Source organism: Lithobates pipiens, unplaced genomic scaffold (genome assembly GCF_037356315.1).
Source record: "Lithobates pipiens isolate NorthernLeopardFrog02 unplaced genomic scaffold, aLitPip1_a1.2 Scaffold_18, whole genome shotgun sequence".
In the NCBI taxonomy this organism is placed as follows: Eukaryota; Metazoa; Chordata; class Amphibia; order Anura; family Ranidae; genus Lithobates; species Lithobates pipiens.
The window spans coordinates 45,270,091-45,293,209 of NW_027507758.1; the positions used below are offsets into that span (position 1 = coordinate 45,270,091).

Here is a 23,119-nt window from a genome sequence, read left to right on the forward strand (position 1 = left end):
TTAGGAAGAGCTGACATCCTTTCTTGTGGAGTGGGTTAACAGGCATGGTGGGTGTAATGCAAGATGAAATGATGGGCGCCAGTCACTTTTTGAATGCGAACAAGAGATTTATTGTTTCTTAACAGAACTGTGGGAGAACAAGTTAAGGCCAGGACACCCTTGAGTAGATGCAATGATAATTGACACACTCCGAGACTCTATAGGTAGTTAGCTATACAGGGAAAGGCCTCCAGCCGAATACACATCTGTATCGGTAGGGCCGATATCTCCTATGGCAACTGAACTTGCAACAGTCACTAAAGGTATTTGCACATAACTCTTGGTAACACAGAATAGTTCTTCTCTTATCTCACAGTATGCCACTATAGATCTTCACTCAATGAGCTCCCAGTCTCTCACTAGACTTCCAGATACAATCTTCACTGAATCTCCTGAGCTCTTCCACAGCTATCTTGCTGTTTACTCCTCAAGCGTCACCCTGGCTAACCCGCTGGGTCCCTAGCTTGGCACTCGCTGAAGCTTTCCTACTTATTCATTGTCCCCGGCTGGTGAGAAGACTGTGGTACTTGCTCAAGCTTACTCACAGTGGTCTCCAGTAACAAGGGAGATGGTCCCTTAGTAGCAACTCTTCCTTTTTACCTCCGACCACAACTGGTTCCCCATCTGGCTGAACCTTCGCAACTCAGTTGCACTCCAATCCCGCAGTCCCAACCCTACACTGCTTCTCTAGCTTCTGGATAGGCCTCAGGCAGCCTAGCAGCCAGGTATCCCCGGGATAGGCTTCCAGCCTAGCAGCCCGGGGCTACATAACACACGTCCACCCAGACAGCTGTCCAGGTGGCATAGAACCACAATACCCTGAAACACAATAAATAGGCCCTCCCAGCAGGCCAAGGGACTAAAGAAACCCCTGCCAATTGGCTGAGACACCCATCCATTTATAATTGGACCTTGCAGAGCCCTTCTCAGGCTAATGTCACCAGCCACAGTGCCACCTGGTGACAGAAGAGAAAAGGTGCAGCAATTCCAAAATTAGAGAGGAATCAGTGGATCTACAAAAAAATGGACCAAGATAATTACTACCTGGCAAACTAAATTTGTTAGCAACCCTGTCTAAACACCAGGGGGGTACATTAGCAAAAGTTTGTGGACATAGGACACACCTCCTTAAAGGAGAATTACATAAAACAATGAGGATTTAAACCCACAAGTGATTTTTTTTACCACTACTATTTCTTTATACTGGCTTTTGAAATTTACATATGAAGCAATTTAGAAATTGGATGAAAGGTTTAGCGCTGGGAAACACTTGTTGAAGGATAAAAAGTGCATTTTATATACAACTATATAGATCAGACCAAAATGAGGGACAAATAAGGAGGAAAGAGGGACAGAGAGACATTCCTTTGAAATCAGGGACAGTTGGGAGCTATACATGCGATGTCTATGCAATGTGAGTTCAGCCATACAGTTTGTATGGCTGAGCTCGCATTGGATTCACACAAAAAAGGTGCAGGGACTTTTTATTCCCTGCACTGGAATCGGATCGCATGGGTGTTCTCACCCATGCAATATGATTATTGTCCAAATCCACAGTTTGCACTGCGATCTGTGAACCAATCTGGGGGTGTAATTAACATTGTACTAACACCTGCAGCTGTTCACAGAAGGCAGTGTGAACTGCCTGTGGGAGAAATGCGATGCGGGAACCGTCGCTGGAATCGCTCTGGTTCCCCCATCGCTATAGTGTGAACCCAGGCTCAATGTGAACGTGAACGCTAAAACCAGGGCCGTTTTTAAGGTAGGGCAAAAGGGGCAGCTGCCCTGGGTCCTGTCATTGTTGTGGGGCCCAAAGCAGCTGCTTCATACTTGCCAACTATCCTGGTTTAAATTCCCTCATCCCTTGAGGTTTTAGTCCCGTGCTGTGTTCCAATATCTCAGTGTGAAGTACTGCTACTAATGCTGCCCAGCTCTGCCCTTTTGTTGTGTACATATGACTCACCTGCAGACTCTGTGTTTACATGGAAATTACTGGAATTCATATGTAAATAGCGGCAGCTAGCAGCATTCATATGTATATCATGCCCCCCCTGAGGCCATATCCACAGTAATCTCTAGCAACCAATCAACAAGCAGAAATCGTGCTGTAACCTCTAGCAACTAATCAGTGAGCTGTAATGTGTGCTGTAACCTCTAGCAACCAGTCAGTGAGCGGTGATGATACACTGTATCCTCTGGCAACCAATCGCAATAGCTGCCTTATCTGTAAACTGATTTTGAGTCTAGCTGCTATTTATTGTATGTCTCAGTGCAGGTGGAGAGATAAACTACATGGGGGGGGGCAAGAAAGGTTTTGCCCAGGGTCTAATCAATAGTAAAGATGGCCCCGGCTAAAACCTGGAAGCTGATTGGTTTCTATGCAGAGCTGCACCAGATTTTGCACTTTCCAATTTTAGTGATTCAACCCCATAAAGTCACATGACAAGTCGCAGCCCATTGTTTTCAATGGCACTCGTCCAGATTGGTGCGACTTAATGTCGCAGTGACTTTGAAAAGGCGCCTGCACTACTTTGATGCGGCTTGTAAAGATGAATCAAAGTCACAATGGAAATTGTGCAGGTGTGAAAAGAGTCTTAAGCCTCATACACACGATAGGACTTTGTACAAACTTTCCCTTGGATTTTTGTACAAAGGGCTTCGGCCCTGAACTTGTATTGCATACACACAGCAGGACTTTTTCAGCCAACTTTCACCAAATCACGTGGTTTTTCTGCTCTTTACCACCACCTTTGGTCAACTTCTGTATTGTTGTCTGATCTTTTGCATTGGTTCTGAGCATGCCTGTTTGTACTTTGTACAAAAGTCCTATGATTTTCCGTACACACGATCAGACTTTTCTCCATCGGACTTTTGTTGCCAGAAAGTTTGTCCGTTCGCACAGCCAACAAAAGTCTGATGAAAACCAAAAAAGTTTGTCCGATGGAGCGTACACACAGTCGGATGTTGCTCCAAAACAGTTGGATGTTTGTTGTCAAAAAGTCTGATCGTGTGTATGGGCCTTTAGGCCCACCTGTGTTTTTAGCCTGATAATCACAGTCTGTACCTGTAGTCATGGAGTCATTTGGTTTTTCCCCAGGCACATGTGTATGGTAATGAGGGGCGTGCAGAAGATGAACAGCAAAACCGTCACCAGCACAATGCATGGAACCTTCCGAGATGATCCCAAGACCAGAGAAGAATTCCTCTCACTGATCAAACAATAAGAAGCTGCTCTGTATATGTGCATAATTTCATTTAGACAATCAACTGTAAAAGATTCTATTCTTAAACCAATGGTGCTGAACACAATGATTATATTCTGTTATCATAAAAAGAAAATAAAAATGTGTTTTTACATAATAACCCGAGTCAGTGATATGAGTCTACTTTGCACAGCTACGTTTGTGTGATGGAGGATTTTAATTGAATATTTGAATGACTATTGACTTTGCTTGATATACAACACAATGCAAAGAGGCAGCCCTACACAACTTTAGTGTAAAAAATACCCCGCGCTGCCAAAACAAATAATAGCAGCTAATACAACAAACAGATAATTTTGTTTCAAGTGGAAAAAGTGCATAAAGTGTAGCGCTAGGATGTTTGAATTAATGGCCTAGCCAAACTAGTGCCATAAATCAGCTGTGTTAAGTTGGCACCCCATATTTGTAAAACCTGAATAAAAATATAACATTCGTTTATGCTGCATTTTGCTGCAAAAATTAGCGTTTTTTTGCCGGTTCGGTTTCTGAGATATTAAACATTCAATGTAATGCAAGCCCCGCCCACTTTGCACCCCATATTGCTGAATTTTAAAAACAAACAAACATTCGTTTGTGCCGCATTTGTGCTGGTTTGTGCCGCAAAAATTAGCGTCTGTGTTGGTTTGGTTTCTCAGATATTAAACATTCAACGACTAAGGCCCTTAATGGACGCACCACCACTGGGCTATTGTATTCAATTTCTTACAGCATCTTACAGCATTCCACCATCTGCAACTGTCAGTATACCTGAGCAGTCACTGTGGGTGACAATTTTACACTTGTCTTCTTTGGCAAATGTCGATTGGACATACTGATGTTTGTTGAGTCAGCTGATTCAAGTTGTGTAGGGCTAAGTGCATAAAGTGTAGCGCTAGGATGTTTGAATTAATGGGCTAGTCAAACTAGTGCCATAAATCATATATAAAATAATACAGGTAAGTAAAAACGAGTCCTATGACATGAACTATATATCACAAGTGAAAAAGTGACAAAACTAAGATGTTGCACCAATTATCACATATAAATAATGCAATATGAATAAATCCGAAAAAATAATAGATCAAAAACTTGTATGGAAAGTCCATAGGAAGTGTAATAAAGTCCCCAGTGTTTAGTCGGAGCCTTCAAGATTTTTAGACCACCATAGTAACAAAGATGGAACTTGCAACCACCAGCGTGACAGCGCGACCACCGATACAGAGTCAGCAAAGCTTTTAGTGTCAGCCGACAGCTGGGATGTAACCTTTAGAAATTGTGTCCCAAAACGTATGGAAAGTCCGTCTCCATGCAGGGGTGGTTGATGTCAATTTTCAATCAATAGGTAGGAAAAATAGAGAAACAGGGCCACATAGTGTAATTCCGTATGACTGATAAAAATGTGTTAAAAGTAATACACTTACATTTTCAGAAGTTATTTCAAGCGCTTATAAAAACAATGGCGGCAGTGGAGTCCTCCCTGTCGGACTTTCTAAAGGTTACATCCCAGCTGTCGGCTAACACTAAAAGCTTTGCTGACTCATAGAACGTACGTTCTTTTGAGTCTGAATCATCTGGTAAGCCTGCATCTGTATCGGTGGTGGTGCTGTCACACTGGTGGTTGCAAGTTCCATCTTTGTTACTATGGTGGTCTACAGATCTTCAAGGCTCTGAATAAACACTGGGGACTTGATAACACTTTCTATGGACTTTCCATACAAGTTTTTGATCTATTATTTTTTTCGGATTTATTCATATTGCATTATTTATATGTGATAATTGGTGCAACATACTAGTTTTGTCACTTTTTCACTTGTTAATAGGTGTGATATATAGTTCATGTCAAAGGACTCGTTATTACTTACCTGTATTATTTTATATATGATTTATGGCACTCGTTTGGCTAGGCCATTAATTCAAACATCCTAACGCTACACTTTATGCACTTAGTCCTACACAACTTTAATCAGCCGACTCAACAAACATCAGTGTGTCCAATCTACATTTTCCAAAGAAGCCAAGTGTAAAATTGTCACCCACAGTGACTGTTCAGGTATACTGACAGTTGCAGATGCTGGCTGTAAGAATACAATAGCCCAATGGCGGTGCGTCCATTAAGGGCACACAGGCACCGCCCCCTCTCTCCAGCTACCCCCTCTATATAGATGGATAGATTCATGCATTGCATGAATCTATCCATGGCTGCCGCCACCCCCTATTTAGGCGTCCGGCCCCTTTTCAGACGCCTGAATTACAGCAGCGGGGGGTGTTTTTGAAGTACCTGATTAGAGCCATAGGCTCTAATAGGCTTCAAAAAAGGTGAACTACAAGCGCAAAACATTGCGCTTGCAGTCCATCCAGGTATGTTAGAAAAGCAAATGAATAAATGTGGCTGCATTTGATGGGCACAGTGGCGGCATTTGATGGGTACAGTGGCTGTATTTGATAGCACAGTGGCTGCAATTAATGGGCACAGTGGATGCATTTGATGGACACAGTGGCTGCATTTGATGGGCACAGTGGCTGCATTTGATGGGCACAGTGGGGCTGCAATTGGTGGGGTTTTTTTCAGAATTTTATCAGTTTGTTTGTGCCCCCCCCCCCATCCCCCCCAAAGAAAATGTTGAGCAATAGCCAGCAGCAAGAGATTGTCCATCTGTGCAGTTTAATGCGGATGGGGGAATCTATTAGATTTCCGAGGGGTCTTTAAATCCGCTGGCTAACCGCATCACCAGGATGTATGGTGGTAAAGCGGCTTCCCTGCGCTGGACCACGTACCTAGTATGTGATCTGTGCACCAAGGTAGAGGGCATGTGCGCACGCACCAACCCGGCTATCTTGTGATTCCTCACAGTACAAGCCAGTCAGGGGGCCTTGGGCAATGATTGCTCACCGGCACCCACTGTTCTGCTCAGCCATTTACAGAATAGAGCTCTGTTCACTAATAATAGCACATATCAGTATCACACACATTACATTAAGGTAGGTACACATTTAACCCCTTGATCGCCCTAGCCTAGATGTTAACTATTTTCTACCCAGTGTCATTAGTACAGTGCATATTATTAGCACTGATCACTGTAATAGTGTCATTGATGATCTCAGTGGCAGTTAGTCAGTCCCCCCCAGTGTCAGTTAGTGTCAGATTTCTTGCCGCACTATGGCAGTCCTGTTATAAGTCACTGAGCACCGCCATTAATACGTAATAATAGTTGGTAAACGCTATAACTGTCAGACAAACCAATATACACTTATTGTTTTTTGTTTTTTTTACAAAAGACATGTAGCAGAATACATTTTGGCCAAGATTAATGAAGAAATTCGATTTTTTATTGGATATATTTTATAGCAGAAAGTAAATAATACTGATTTTCAAAATATTTTTTTTCATTTATATTGCAAAAAAAAAAAAAAAAACAGTGGTGATCAAAATAAAGCTTTATTTGTGCAAAAAAAAAAAAATGATTTATGTGTTTGTTTGTGTACAGTGATCACGAAATTGTCAGTTAGGCCAGGTTTTTCCGCATTCCAATTCGCATGATATGCGAGTGTGGCTAGTTCTTTATGAAGCCAGTTCAAACAGCTCCAGGGCAGCCATGGTCCACATTCCAAAAGGGTCCTGTGCATCTTTGGGTAAGGTTCAGGGGCGAATTCAGGCAAAAATTCAGACCTGATTTGCACCTGAACAGGAATGCACTCGACCCCATCCTGGGAACGGCGGCCGCACATATGTGAACCTGGCCTTAAAGTAGCGCAGTGCTAAACAGCAAAAAAATGGCCTGCTCATGAAGTACCAGTCAGTAAAATCTTCTGAGGCTGAAGTGGTTATAAAACATTAGTTGGATCAACCTCAGAAGTATTATACAGGCATACCCGTGTACGTAAAATGCCTCGTAAATACAGCATAGTTGGCAACATTGTAAAAAAAAAAATTCGGGACACTTTTTTGGCAGTAGGCAGAGTTGTGTTATAATTAGGGGGTGGGGCATGCGGTTATAGGTGTGGCCTAGGAAAAAGATAAAATGTGGCACGCGTAGCAAAATGTGGGCATGGTTTACTTAAATAGTGGGCGTGGCTTACATGGGGCGTGGCTCAAAGGGGTGTGGTTAGTGTCTGAGATGAATGCGGGATGGAGAGGGAAAGGGGGGAGGGGGAGGGTGGAGGGATGGAGGGACAGCAGCCCCCCGATCCTACACCACAATAGCAATGTGTTTTCCAGAGTTTGACAATCAGCAGATAAAGATACTCCAAATACCTGGTGTTAGCGCTTCAATCATCCCGGCACCATGATTGTTATGGTGTCAGGATGATTGAAGTGCATTATTTCTATTATTACATTGTAATATGAAATTAAATCATTCAACTCACCATAATGCAGAATCAGTGGGAGCCATGAGCGCGGCACTAGCCACGTTGCCTGCCACCAGATGCCATCAGGTGCCCCCAGCAGAGTCCCTCCTTACATCAGATGCCCCATCAGAGCAGCCTTCCTCACATCCGGTGTCCATCAGAACAGCCTTCCTCACATCCGGTGTCCATTAGAGCAGCCCTCCTCACATCCGGTGTCCATCAGAGCAGCCCTCCTCACATCCGGTGTTCATCAGAGCAGCCCTCTTTACTTCCTGTGTCCCCATCAGCCCTCCTAACATCTGGTGCCCCTCTGACATCCAGACTCTGACTGCGCCCCTCTGACATCCAGACAGACTGGCCCCCCTGACATCCAGACAGACTGGCCCCCGACATCCACAGACTGGCCCCCGCCATCCACAGACTGGCCCCCGACATCCACAGCCTGTCCCCCGACATCCACAGCCTTGCCCCCCACATCCACAGCCTGTCCCCCGACATCCACAGCCTGGCCCCCGGCAAACAGACTGGCCCCCGACATCCACAGACTGGCCCCCGGCATCCAGAGACTGGTCCCCAGCAAACAGACTGGCCCCCGACATCCACAGACTGGCCCCCCCGGCATCCACAGACTGGCCCCCGGCAAACAGACTGGCCCCCGACATCCACAGCCTGGCCCCCGGCAAACAGACTGGCCCCCGACATCCACAGCCTGGCCCCTGACATCCACAGCCTGGCCCCCGACATCCACAGACTGGTCCCCGGCAAACAGATTGGCCCCGACATCCACAGACTGCCCCCCGGCAAACAGACTGGCCCCCGGCAAACAGACTGGCCCCCGACATCCACAGACTGGCCCCTGACATCCACAGACTGGCCCCCGGCAGACTGGCCCCCGATATGATCCACAGACTCACTGGCCCCCGACATGATCCACAGACTCACTGGCCCTCGTCATCTGCGGAGACTTTGAACCAACTGTGGTGCCGCCCACTGCACTTCACACACACACTGGCAGCGTGGGTGGGCGGCGCCACAGCAATGCTCTCTATTGAAGACCAGCTTCTGGCCTTCTTAAAAATGGCATTGTCTCCGCCGGCCGTGGACCTCTAGCGGCCGGCGGCAAAAACAGGGAAATTCAATTTCCCAGGACAAACCGAATTTCCCAGGACAAAATTAATTCGCGAAAAATGTCCTAATCCCAGGAATGTGCCGGGAAATTCGGGACAGTTGTCAACTATGATACGGACATTCCAGCGCAGCCACAGTATGGCCTGAAAGAGGCAGAGCTGCTGCCCAGTGTTGTTGCCAGTGAAGAGGCTGCAAGTGAAGAGTCAAAGCTCCCGGCAGCCAGGCCAGAGTCCGTCCGTCCACCCAAAAACCTGCCTAAACATAAGTGGATTACTGTACAGTACTATAAACTTCACTCCCTGACCCCCAGTATAGGTACTGACCCCCCCCCCCCCCACTACAGGCCCTGACCCCCACTACAGCCCTGGCCACCTTTGTATGCCTGTAAAGGACTATTGCAATGCAGTACATTCATTGAGAAGTGAAAAAAGTTATTGCTTCACTTTAAGTACATTTTCAGTTTACCTACATGCTCTGGTCCCATTGTGTACTTTAATGTGGGGTATGCCTGTATATGTTTTGTAATAGATTAATTTCTGCTCCATCCAGTGGCCAGTTTTTTTTTTTTTTTTTTTTTTTTTTAATACCTCAGAGAAGATACCCCATTTTGACCACTAAATGGTGTTGATGGCATTGGAATTAATCTATTTTAAAAAATATGGGGATATTTTGTTCATCTTGCCCAAATGCTTTTGATTCATCCAAGGTACAGTATGGGGGTTATTTACGAAAGGCAAATCCACTTTGCACTGAGGGGTAAATCTGAAATGAGGGGAAGCTCTGCTGTTGTTATCATCCAATCATGTGCAAGCTAAAATGCTGTTTTTTTATTTTCCTTGCATGTCCGCCTCGGATCTACAGCAACTGCACTTCAAGTGCACTTGTAGTGCAAAGTAGATTTGCCTTTAGTAAATAAGCCCCTATATGTCATATATAGGCCCTATAGGGTTGATTTACTAAAGGGAACTATAATTGCAGTTGCTCCAGAGCTTAGTAAATGAGGTAAAGCTATACTTTGCAAAGAATACCCAATCATATGGAAGGATGATACATTGTATGATAAAACCAGCAGAGCTTCCCCTCAAATGCACTTGCAGTGCACAGTTTATTTTCCTTTAGTAAATCAGCTTCTAAGGGCTCATTTACACTTGCTTCGGCTTCAACACGCATTAATGGCTAGTTTACACTCGCTTCAAAACAAGGGTTCAGGCAGGCTTTGTTAAAGCTCTCTGAATGCCAGTCAAAGCTCATGTCACTAAATAAAATGGTTAGCTTACAGTCCTGTTTACACCTTGATTTTGCTTTGCTTTGGTTTTGCTTCAAAAATTATACCCCATGTAGCTTAGTGGTGCTTCAAAACGTCTTCAAAGCCTCCATAGAAGTCTATGACAAAGCTCGCTTGAAGCCCCACCAAAGCCTCATCAAAACCTCACGAAGCACCAAGCAAAAGCAAGGTGTAAACAGGACTGCAATTGGCATTCAGAGAGCTTTAACAAAGCGTGTCCGCAGCTATGTTTTGAAGCAAGTGTAAACTAGCCCTGAGTGTATATGACCAGCTTAAGTCACACCAATCAGATGGGTTTTAGAACTTTCATTTTTTTTTAAACCTGAACTCCAAGCAAGCCACTAATCCATTACTTCCTCATTTTATCAATTTTTAGGTCTGGTTCACACCTATGCAGTTTCCATTGGATCCATTCCAGCAGTGCTTTTTGTGTTTTGTGCACATGCCTTTTTTTAATGCAAAACACATCAAAAATGCTTTAAAAAAAAAAAACATAAAAATGCATTGAATGCTTTTCTGCAGTGTCTCCATTGAAATCTATTGCATCAAAAACACTCAGTTTTGTTTTTAAAAAACTCCCTGTCCCTTTCCAAAATTGCAGGCGAGATGTGAACATGTCCCATAGGAAACAAACTGACAACACCAGAAATCTCAAGAGACATTGCCATGCTCTTGAACGACTGTGGCGTAAAACCAAATGCCCGTATATATATATATATATATATATATATATATATATATATATATATATATATATATATAGCACTAACCCCCGAAGGAGCTGCTGGTTTTGGGCTTACCGTTACCTTCCGTTCTATTTGTTGCACGTCTAGGGGATGTCCCATGGTAGATGGCCCAGTAACTTGAGACTGACAATAGATCCACTTGAATGGATTTTATTTGCAAACTCAGACAATTGAACAGTCTTTCAACTTGGGATCAGAGGGTTGCAAAAGGAAGTTCAGGCACTCTTAATGTCAAAGTTCATAAACGAATAGCCATTTGCAGCTGGATGAACACTCAGGTTGGGCAGTCCCTCTCTCACAAGGCCTAGCTGCCAACAAGTTGCTTACTCAAGAGCAAAGTCTTTGCCATAGACGTTGTTGCAGAACACATAGGGAAACTAAGCTTTAGAACACTTGTAGGATACCTGGATCTCTCAGCCTGCTTGACGATATCCACAAGACTGGATTCTCTTGGTAATTTCAGCCCTTCCAGGCTCTTGTTAAGAACACCAACCCATACGTGGTGTTCTTCTAAAGAGTCCAAGAGTCCTCCCCTGGAATGCTAGAAGTACAATGGGTCTCTCCCAAACCGGAGACGGCACCCGACCACCTCGGAATCCTCCTTTAGTTTCCTTGCCTCAGGCTAGCCAGCCCTGAGACCATTAAAGTCGGGTGGATCCGCACCCCAGGCCACAGCCTTCCTGGGGGCTGGTCAGGAGGACCAGGACCATGTAATCAGCACTTTATACTGGACCGGAACCCCAAACCACATGACGTCCCCAGAGGGCACAGCGAGAGGGCCACTCCCACTGACCTGAATCCGAGCGAGAGTAATTTAAGCACCTCACCAGACCATAGTTCCATGCCTGCCAAAAGAGACAGTGCCCCCTGTGGCCAGGCTGAACATCTCACAGTCCAGTCAGACGGATGCAGAGGTCCAATTTAGACAAATAAACCCAAACCAAACTGCAGTTTAGGTAAAGCTTAACTTTTAAAAACGCATAGCGCATGCTCTTCAGGAGCCCGGCGCTACATATATATATATATATATATATATATATATATATATATATATATATATATATATACAATTCCTGCCTCCATGCTGCCAAACAAGTCTACTTTGTCTCTCTTATTAATACCTTGTCATCCAGTCCCCGTTGGCTCTTTTTAACCTTTAACTCTCTGCTTTGTCCCCCACCCCCTCTACCCACTAACTCACTCGCTGCACAAGAGATTGTCGATCACTTCAAAGACAAGATTGATGTAATTCATGAGGACACTTCCACTGTGCGTACATCTTCCCCACCCAACATACCTTGCATAACAGCACATTCAATACTGTCCTCTTTTGGACTGGCTACTACTGAAGAGGTTATAAAACTTTTTTCAGATGTCCACCTAACCAATTGTCCCTTGGATTCTGTTTCCTCACAACTACTATGGTCACCCTCTTCTTCTATCCCATGCTCCTTCACTCCCATCTTCAATTTCTCCCTCTGTAGTGGCACCTTCCCCTCCCCTCTAAAACATGCGCAAATCACTCCCATACTTAACCACTTCCCACCCGGCCAATGCATATATACGGCCGGGTGGGAGCCATCTACTCCTGATAGGCCGTTCAGGAACGTCCTTCAGAAGTAGCGGGATCGCGCGCGCGTGCCCGCGCAGCGGGGCAATCCTGATGTGCTTGTGTCACCCGGACACGGCACATCTCAGATCGGCAGGAGGGCTCTGTGATTGGCCCTCCTGATCACATGACGGCCGTGTCCAATCACGGCCGTCATGTGATGTAAACAAACAGCCGGTTGCTAGGCAATCGGCTCTCCTCTCCTCACACGGAAGTCATCGCTGAGGAGAGGAGAGCAGAACGCTGCAGCCGGCTGATGATCAGTGAGTATGAGCTGTTTTTTACAGCTTTTTACTCACTGATCATCAGTCTAGTGTCAACACACAACACACCACACAGTACAAACACAGTCCCCACATATGTCCCCAAAACACACATGTCCCCAAAACATACATGTCCCCAAATAATAAAAACACATGTCCCCAATAATAAAAACATGTCCCCCACATATGTCCCACTAAAATCACATGTCTCAATGATTATCTGCACACATATGTACGTGATCACCTGCACACATATGTACATGATCATTTGCGTACATATGTCCCTGATCACACAAACCAATTATTATACACTTAACGGAATTTTTTTTACCAAAAACATGTAGCAGAATACATTTTGGCTTAAATTTATAACAAAATTTGATTTTATTGGATTTCTTTTCAAATAGAAAAAAGAAAATATTGTTTTTTTTTCAAATTTCCGCTTTTTTTGCGCTTATATCGCAAAAAATAAAAAACGGAGTCGTGAATAAATAACACCAAAATAAAGCTCTATTTATGCGAACAAAATGATAACCATTTCATTTGGGTACAGTGTAGCATGACCGCGCAATTGTCATTGAAAGCGCTAGAGCGATGAAAGCTGAAAATTGGGCTGGGAAGGAAGGGGGTGAAAGTGCCCTGTATTGTAGTGGTTAAAAAGCCCTCACTGGACCCCACCAACCTGAACAACTTAAGACCCATCTCATTGCTTTCATTCACCTCGAAACTTCTAGAATGCTTAGTCTACAACCAGGGGCGTAACTATAGGGGGTGCAGCAGTCGCGACCGCAACCGGGCCCTGTGATGCAGGGGGCCCATGCAGCCCCCTCTACATATGGCCGGCAGCCGACTATCGCACTGGCTGCTCTTTAGTTGTGCATTCCCTGCATGACCTGTGTCCTCAGCCGGCTCCTCAGAGTACCCCTCTCCTGCTCCATGCAAGCACACAGATGCAGTGCAGCCCTATGAGAGCCGGCTCCCTGGAGGACACTGCAGGCTTGTCTGCCACCCCCCTCCTCCCCCGTCATACACAGATGATGAAAGGTCTTTCTGGGAGATATGCTGATCACCCGTCCAGCACACTGGATGGAGCCCAGGCCAACATGGATGAGTGCGTGGCCTACAGCTTGGTCATGGTGAGTGAGAGGACCCCATCCCCCACACACCATTACATACCCCCTCCATCTCCCCCTTGGGGCAGGGACCCCTTCTCACGTGGGGACAGGGACCCCCACCTCTCCTGGGGACAGGGACCCCTTCCCATCTGGGGGCAGTAACTTCATCTGCCCTGGAGAAAAGGACCTCATCTCTTCTGGGGACGGGGACCCCATCCTGCTAGGGACAGTCCCCCAATGGGGCACCTAAAAATAAAAAAAAATATAATAAAAAAAACTACTGATACCAGTGGTGGAACTACAGGGCTCACAAAGGTCATACCTGTGACCATGCCCTGGAGTTCCACCGCCGGACTCAGAGGGAAGGGCCCTGGCTGGGGTTCAGGGGGTCCCTTCATGGTTTCTTGCATCAGGGCCCTGAAGGTTCTAGTTACGCCACTGTCTACAACCGTCTTAGGTCCTAGTGAAAATAACCTTCTTAACCCCCTACAGTCTGACTTTCGCTTGCAGCTCTCCATGGAAACTGCCTTACTAAAACTCACTAACGATTTACTAACTGCTAAAACCAACGGCCACTACTCCATACTCCTACTACTTGACCTTTCTGCGGCCTTTGATACTGTTGACCACCCGCTCCTTCTCAATAAACTCCATTCCCTTGACCTCCAAGATTCTGCTCTATCCTGGTGCTCTGCCTACCTATCACAGCGCTCCTTCAGTGTTACCTACAACTCTGTCTCCTCCTCTCCATTGCCCCTTTTTGTGGGGGTCTCCCAAGCTCTGTTCTTGGACCCCTTCTCTTCTCTATCTACACCTCCTCCTTTGGTCACTTGATAACCGCCCACGGCTTTCAATAAGACATATATGCCGATGACACACAAATCTTTCTACTCCTCACTCCTTCAGTCTCCTCTCGCATTAATAACTTACTAACTGACATAGCAGCATGGATGCCGCACCACTTCCGTAGCCTCCCTGGTGGTATGATTATGTCATATTTTTGCGTCTAAAAGTGGTACAATTATTTTGCATAGAAATTTGGCGTTTTATATTGTAGGCCTGTAATTCTTAGCAATAACACACTTAAATCTGTCTAATAAAGAGTCTAGTAGATATTATGGGTATGATGAAGTCTGAAACACAAAATCATAAATTATAATATAATAAATAAATATAAATAATTATACAAAATAATAATATAATAATAAAATTAATTTCCCACGATTCACTATCGCTCAATTCTGCAAGTGTTCTAATTTACTACCGCTGTTTTCTAGCTGGTCTAAAACCACTTTTTATGTAAAGAGACACTTTTTGGATGCTATGGACAATCTACAATTTCCAGGCAGAAAGAACAGTATATATCATATAAAGGTGCAGGCAGGGCATTGGACAAAGCACTGGGGACAAAAGGGATGTGAAATAATTTCATACAGTAATGTAATCTGTAAGATCACACTGTACTGTATGTGTGACAGACCTAGCCGGGACACAGGCTTTTTGAGAGGACTGAATGCGAGCCTCTTGCCAATCGATTATGGGCCCTGGATTTTAAGGGGCACAGGGTGAATGAGAACCCCACTATAATCTGTGCTAGTCAGATTCAATGCTTTATATATGTATATATGATGTGTGTTGTCTCATGCTGTTGGGACACACACTGTCAGATGCATAAATATCCTATGTGAATATTCAACTGGTTGAGAGAATGCACACCTCCTAACACAAATAAATGTGTCAATATTCCACTATCAAAAAAATATATAAATATAAAGTGTCTTAGTGCATAAATAAATAAATGCGCAACAAACTATATTACAAAAGTGTAAACCACCCCCCCACAAAACTTCACGGGGAAGCAAGCAAACATAAATAGATGAATAAATAAATAAATGAAAGTGCCTAGTGCTTGAAATAATCAAAGAGTGACATTAATCCATATTCACATAAAAAACTCTATAGAGATACCAAAAAATCTCCAAATGTGCAATAAAAACGTGCAGCAAACTTCTCTTGGATCACAATCCAATCGAGTGCAGGAAAAGTTTGAATAAATATATAAAACCGTGAATCACACAGTGCAAATCAGCAAAATACAGTCTATAGGTGAACTGGGATGAGCTGGATAGACAGTGACTCATTAAGTGCTTCTCAAAGTGACAAGTGAAAGAAAAAATTAATATCCCTCTTGTGCCTCTTCAGTGCTCACAGCACACCAGGTGGAATGGCCCCTTACCTTACTGCTGTAAGGTAAACAGCAGGTTAACAAAGGTTGAAGGATCCAGGGGATGTAGCCCTATTCCTGGCAGATCATACTGTCCCCTATGGCTGGTGCTAGTGCCACGTTACTTTTCTTAAAGATCTCGTGAAAGAAAGAAATGGGGCTCCAATGGTGAAGTACGTAAACTACATTTATTAAATTTAAAACAAATTAAATGGTACTCACAAACAAATAAGTCAAACAGGCTTGCAAAAACAAACGAGCGCTCCGCTCGTGTTATGGATGTCACTTCCGGTGTCCTAATTCCTCGTATTCCTACGCGTATCGTCACCTGTCACGTGACTTCATAAGGAAATGGAATACAGGCATACGTAAGTGTCTCTTATACTGTGATGGACAGCGGCCATTATCTCGAAGCCGCCCATAAAGTAACATTATCGCGGCCATTTTTTTATTTTTATTTTTTTAGTAGATAAGGCTACACCCGTGGCCATTTTTCATATGACCAGATGTTACGGCTGTCATTTTCCCGAAGTCACCCATAGGTTAACACTATCACTGACTTTTTACTAAAAATGAGCTTCCCTCCGGCCTACTGTAATGGACAGCGGCCATTATCTTGAAGCCGCCCATAGAGTAACATTAACGCGGCCATTTTTTGGTGGATTATGCTACACCTGCGCCCATTTTTCATATGACCAGATGTTACGGCCGCTATTTTCCCAAAATCGCCCGAAATGTAACATTATCACGGGCATTTAACTAAAAAAGAACTTCCCCCGGCCAATTTCAATATGACCAAGTGAATCTCCACACCACTCCTCTCTGACTAATTCAAATAGCACTATAATTCCTTAAACAAAAGGAAGGGAGGAGGGGGGGGGGGGTGTTACAAGGGCTCTATTAGACCAAGAGCGGCATACAGCAGGTATTCAAGTATACCACCAAAAAAACGAATTACCGCAAAATGAACAAAATAAATTAAATAAATAATTCTCCACATTCTGAAGACATCAATCCTAAGCTAAAAAACACACACAGTCCCCATTATGGCCATTGTGGGCGGAATAAACACCATGTCCATACTGTATATTTGATATTCATAGTATCCAATTTAAAATTAGAATTACAGGACCCGAAAAATATATGTAAAAAAATTTATAAAATATATAAAATTTACTAGATTAGTCTATAGAAAAAATTAATAAAAATATAAAAAAGGAAAATGTATTTCAAACTACCCAATCAGCTTTCTCAGATACCGGAAATGATGTCCAGAGGTAATAAAACTTTTTACAGAACCAATTAAAATGCCCAGACTACTACCATCGGTAATTTACATATACATATATAAATATGAAGATGAAATAAAACACAAAATAATAAAGTTAAGATTAGCTATACCCGACTACCATTGATTAAATTAAAAATCAATAATAAAACAATTAAGATCAAAGTCTATGTTCAAACCTTGAGGTGTAAAAGTATCTAAAATAAAAATCCACTTAGACTGCAATTGGCTTAGTGTCCTGACTTTATGACTCCCTCTCCAATGTTTTTTATATGGCTCTATGCCCCAGAAGGTCAAATGGGTGGGGTCCTTATTATGATGGGTGCTAAAATGTCTAGACACACTATGTTTGTCAAAGCCATTAATAATGTTTTTTACATGTTCTTTAATCCTTACTCGTAGGGGCCTTTTTGTTTGCCCAACATATTGTAGGCCACAACTACAACGAAGGGCATAAACAGCCCCTTCAGTGTTGCAGCGTACAAAATCCATAATTTCATGTGAGTTCCCGGTACTTGTGGAAGTAAAGTTAAATTTCTTTTCAACAGGTCTTCTTGTTCTTGTACAAGTGAAGCACTGTTTACACGGAAAAAAAAACCTTTCCTGTGAAGAAGGTTAAACCGTTAAACGGTGGATCAGGGATATTTTTCACAATCTTATCCCTTAGAGTGGGTGCCCTCTTATAAATAAATTTAGGATGTTGGGGTAATATCTCTTGCAGGTGTACATCTGACCGTAATATATGCCAATGGTTTTTTATAATTTTCTCGATTCTCCTATATTGCACATTATAATTCAATATTATTGGTACTCCATTAGGTTTATCAGTAGGTGGCGGTTTATCCTTTATCAGCATTGCTCTGTCCATCTTCTCCACTTCTATAATCTTATTCTTGATTTCTTCACTTTTATACCCTTTATTAGTGAATCTCTGTCCAATTTTCTCTGCTTGCGTCAAAAAATCTTTAGAGTGGGAACAATTTCTTCGTAAATGCACCAATTGTCCCTTTGGGATGTTACACAGCCAATTTCCGATGGTGGCAGCTATCTATTGATAGATAGCTGTTTCTATCGACATTTTTAAAATAGGTTTTGGTGTATAATATTTTGTCTTCTTGCGAAATCTCTAGGTCCAAAAAAGATATTGACTTATCACTTATTTCCCATGATAGATGAATATGTCTATCATTTTTATTCAGCCCTTCTAAAAAAGTGATCAGATTGCGTCTCTCTCCTTTCCTTAATATCAAAATATCATCAATATACCTCTTGAATACTACAAGTTCTTCTGGAGGATCTCTGTAAACTGCCTCTTCTTCCCATTGGGACATAAACAGGCACGCCACACTGGGTGCAAACTTTGCCCCCATTGCCACTCCTACTCTTTGGTGATAATAGCTCCGGTCGTACCAAAAATAACTATTTTTTAAGCAAAAGTCTAAGCATTTAATCAAATATTTTCTCTGAAAACATGGTAAGGTAGAGTATTTTCTCAAACCTCATTTTGTAGCTTCACAAGCCTGATGATGCTGGATAATTGTATATAGAGAAGACACGTCTGCAGTTGCCAAGATCCATGATGACTCCACTATAGGGACTTCTTCTATTAATTACAATACTTGCTTGGTGTCTCTCAAGTAAGCTCTAATCTGTTTCACTACTGGCTGTAGATAGTTGTCTATGTATTGCCCAATTCTTGAAGTCAGGGAATCAATCCCATTGACTATAGGCCTTGGTGGAGGATTCACATTGTCCTTATGTATTTTGGGCAATGAGTAGATAACTGGTGTTCTACATGACTCAGGAATCAGAAATTTTGCCTCCTTTTTATTTAAAATACTTTTCTTCAAACCTAAATGCACGACCTGTACCAACTCCCTCCTACACTTAAATACTGGGTTACTGGGTAATATTGTATATGTATTCCTATCTTCCAGCAGGTTTTTCATAGTCTCTTTATACTGTGATTTGGAGAAGACTGCAATTCCTCCCCCCTTTATCTGCGGGGCGAATGACAATATCCTTTCTCTTTGTTAATTTCTTTATACCACTTTTTATAAACTTAGGCCCCTCCGATTTTTTAATTTTGAACTCCTTCAAATCTTGCAGCACCACTTTTTTAAACACATCTACATGTTTATTATTATTCACAGACGGATTAAAGACAGATCTATCCCTAAGTGAACTATGAACAATATCTTGATTTTCAATGGGTAGTCGTTTTTTAATAGGATTACTAGCTATATATTTTTTTATATTAAGGGTTCCAACATATTTTTGAATCTGTATATAGGTCTCAAACTTATCCAGATAATTAATTGGTGCATATTTCAAACACTTATCCAATACCCCAATCTCTTCTTGGGACAAAGGTTCTCCACTTAAATTAAAAATGCCTTCACCTTTTAATTTCTTCTTAATCTGTGTTCTCTTTCCAGCTCTCTGTCCTCTCTTCTTCCTGGGCTTTTCCTTGGTCCTCTTGGTTCCATCGGCCGTCTCGGGGGATAGTTCTCCACCCCTCTCTCTAAAAAAGCTCTATTCTGGTACGGGTCCAAATAGTAATTTTGTGTTCTTCCATCTCTCTCATCATCGTAATAGTCCCTCAATGGAGCATAATAATTATATAATGGTGTAAAAGAATGTACTAAAAAATTATAAATGCCTGCCCAAATAGTACACCACTCTGCGCTCTTGGAAACCAATATGAAAATATGAATGCGGTATTTATGTGGTACTCCACTTGCGTGAAATACCCACTTTAAAGCTGCTGCTTTTTTTTAAAAAACACAGAAATATAAAAATACATAAAAAATTGCAACTTAAAAAAAGTCCACTTTTTCATATATAGCAGCGCATGCACACTTTTTTTAAAAAGTGAGTTAATCAAAATTCTGATCAGTGTCCAGAAAAGAAGGTGCTTGTTCTATCCGTTCTTTATTGTGATTAAGGTGCAGCTTCCACCATGCAGTTCACCACTTGTGGGACACAAACGATCCCCTTTGGGGATGCACTCACCGAACATCCGAGATCAAAAAGCCTTTAAACTGCCATTCCACAATCCTTCTTTGGCCACTAGATGTCTCCCTTATTGGAATTCGGTTTTCAGATGGGGAGCAGCCCCGTTACTCGCCCCGCCGGCTCTCACGCAGCTGGAATGGAAGGAGATATCACAAAAAGTTCTAGAAGGTTGGAGCGTCGGTCCTTACATACTGTGCGCTCAAGTGGGATCTGCTCCAACCTTCTAGAACCTTTTGTGATATCTCCTTCCATTCCAGCTGCGTGAGAGCCGGCGGGGCGAGTAACGGGGCTGCTCCCCATCTGAAAACCGAATTCCAATAAGGGAGACATCTAGTGGCCAAAGAAGGATTGTGGAATGGCAGTTTAAAGGCTTTTTGATCTCAGGTGTTCGGTGAGTGCATCCCCAAAGGGGATTGTTTGTGTCCCACAAGTGGTGAACTGCATGGTGGAAGCTGCACCTTAATCACAATAAAGAACGGATAGAACAAGCACCTTCTTTTCTGGACACTGATCAGAATTTTGATTAACTCACTTTTTTTAAAAAAGTGTGCATGCGCTGCTATATTTGAAAAAGTGGACTTTTTTTTAAGTTGCAATTTTTTATGTATTTTTATAATTATATAATGGTATTGACACATTTATTTGTGTTAGGGGGTGTGCATTCTCTCAACCAGTTGAATATTCACATAGGATATTTATGCATTAGATACTGTATTTTAGTTTTAGGGTAGCGCAACATCACCTATTTGATTTTTTCTATATAAATTTTTGGTGGTAGGGTTGTACCCCTGTCGGTGTTTGCTGCAACCATTTTTAGTGGTAGGCCTGTTTTTATGATAGCGCAGGGAAAACCCTAATTTACACACTGTCAGATGCTAATGTCATTAACTCCAGACACCTGTCTCTTGTGTTAATGAGTCAGGCTCAAAGTAACCCTTTGTTTATGTTTATAGCAATATTTATTGAATTCGGCAGGAGCCGAAAAGTCTTATCCCTCAGTCAACTAATCTGAGTGTTGATTTAGATAATTAGCTCATGCTAATTAGGTTACATTTTAGTCACCCCCGCTGTATATATTTTGTGTGAGATCTCAAATAAAGGTGATTCCTGATGTCTTCCAAGCCTGGTGTCGTCTAGTGCTTGGGGGTTCCTATAGCCAGATCCATTGGACTTGTATTCCAGGATTTAAGAAGCGGTATATAGACGGAAGCACTCAATCGGAGTGTGGGATCGGTTCCGTCACATTGGTGGCAAGCAGTGGGTTGCTTCTTGCACTCTGGGACATCCAAACCTCCACTGGGATCCAAGATCAGGATAGCAGACTTCGGTCACCCCAGCAGAGATATGGACCTGGCATCAGAGTTCCCGGGGCTGCTGCGGATCATCCTTTCAGCATACACCAGGACTGTGTCTGAGGATGAATACCTGGAGCTCAGGCAGCGGATTCGGGTGGAGCTCTGGATTGGAGCCCTCCAGCTCGCTGGTATAAAACAGGGCAAGTGCTTTCCAACCCAAGAGCAATGGGCCAGTGACCAACGGGCATTGCGGATGGCGTTCCTGGGAGAGCGTTGGACAGGCTGGTCCAGCAGGAGATAGAGCTGGACAATCATTATCGGGCTCTGCAATGGCACCCAGAGCAGGGATATTTAGGGGAGACAACAGAATGCTCTCCGGAGGGATATGACTTTGGAGGCCCTGGATTGCTGTGGGAGAGGCTTACATATCATTTTGTGTTTGGCGATGAAGGGGAACCTATCCTTGAGGACCTGCGAGAATATAGAGAGGCTACGCTCGGTCTTGCAGGGGTCTCGGAGCTTAAACCTGATCTGGACCATTTGTTAAGGAAGGAACAGCATCTGGAAAGGGCATACAGGAAACTGCTAGAACCTGTTCAGCAGCATGCCAGAGAATCAGCAGTGGAAACTCCAGAGATTGTCATCCCCAAACCTGAAGTGCTGACAACAGGGCAGAGTTCTGCTAACTTCTGCCCAGCACCAACAGTGGCTTTGGCCTTCTTGAGAGAAGAGGTAGTTGGCCTTCCTCCCACAACACTGACAGGGACATGTGATTTTCTGCCAGCAGCATCTATGGAGTTACAACAAACTTCTCCAGCTGAAGATCTGGTAACTGAACAGAGGGCCCAAGACCTCTGTCCCACACTTTTAGCAATTCCAGAGACTGGGGATTTAATAGACATTTCTGTAGAGGAGGAACCACCTAGCAAACCCCCAGCAGAAGTGCTGGCAACCGGACAGAGGGTCTAAGACCTCTGCCCCACACCTGTAGCAATTCTGGAGGCCCAGAGTGAGGAGGTGGCAGTCTATCGTGAGCTGCAGATCAGGATCCAAGGAGAGGATGCAGTCGTCACCTCACAACTGCAGCTTCATCTGGTGTCAGTGGATGGGCCTGTGGTCTCCACTAACAGAACACAAGCAGAAGTGCTAGCAACCGGGCAGAGTATACCAACCTCTGCCCAGCACCGGCAACAACTGCGGAGTTCCAGGGAGCTGGGGAAGTCAGGCTCTCTCCCCAACAGTTAGCTGGAGCAGATGATGTACGGAAGCTCCTACGTCCAGCTGAACTGCTGGCAATGGAGCAGAGCGCTCCTGGCCTCTGCCCACAACAAACAGAGGACAGATTTCCTGTAAAGGTGGAGGGGACTTCACTCTCCACCTGTATACCCCAGGGAATCTGGACAGTAGGCCTAGATGCCCAACAGCATGATGGATTGAGCCCAACCACTCTGTCTTCTCTCCTGCGGCTAAAGGGACTCCAGGGGGCAGGACTGGTCTGCACTTCCCCCCAGCAGGGAGTA

The 23,119-nt window shown here is 43.6% G+C and overlaps 1 protein-coding gene across 1 annotated transcript in view; it reads left to right on the plus strand.

The window, feature by feature from the left end:
• Positions 1 to 3,402, plus strand: part of GCH1 (GTP cyclohydrolase 1) — a 28,410-nt gene extending 25,008 nt beyond the window's left edge. The window contains exon 6 of the mRNA XM_077485645.1: positions 3,137 to 3,402. Within this exon, the coding sequence (XP_077341771.1) occupies positions 3,137 to 3,263 (127 nt within the window). The 3' untranslated portion in view covers positions 3,264 to 3,402. The remainder of the gene's footprint in view (positions 1 to 3,136) is intronic.
• Positions 3,403 to 23,119: the final 19,717 nt, after the last annotated feature.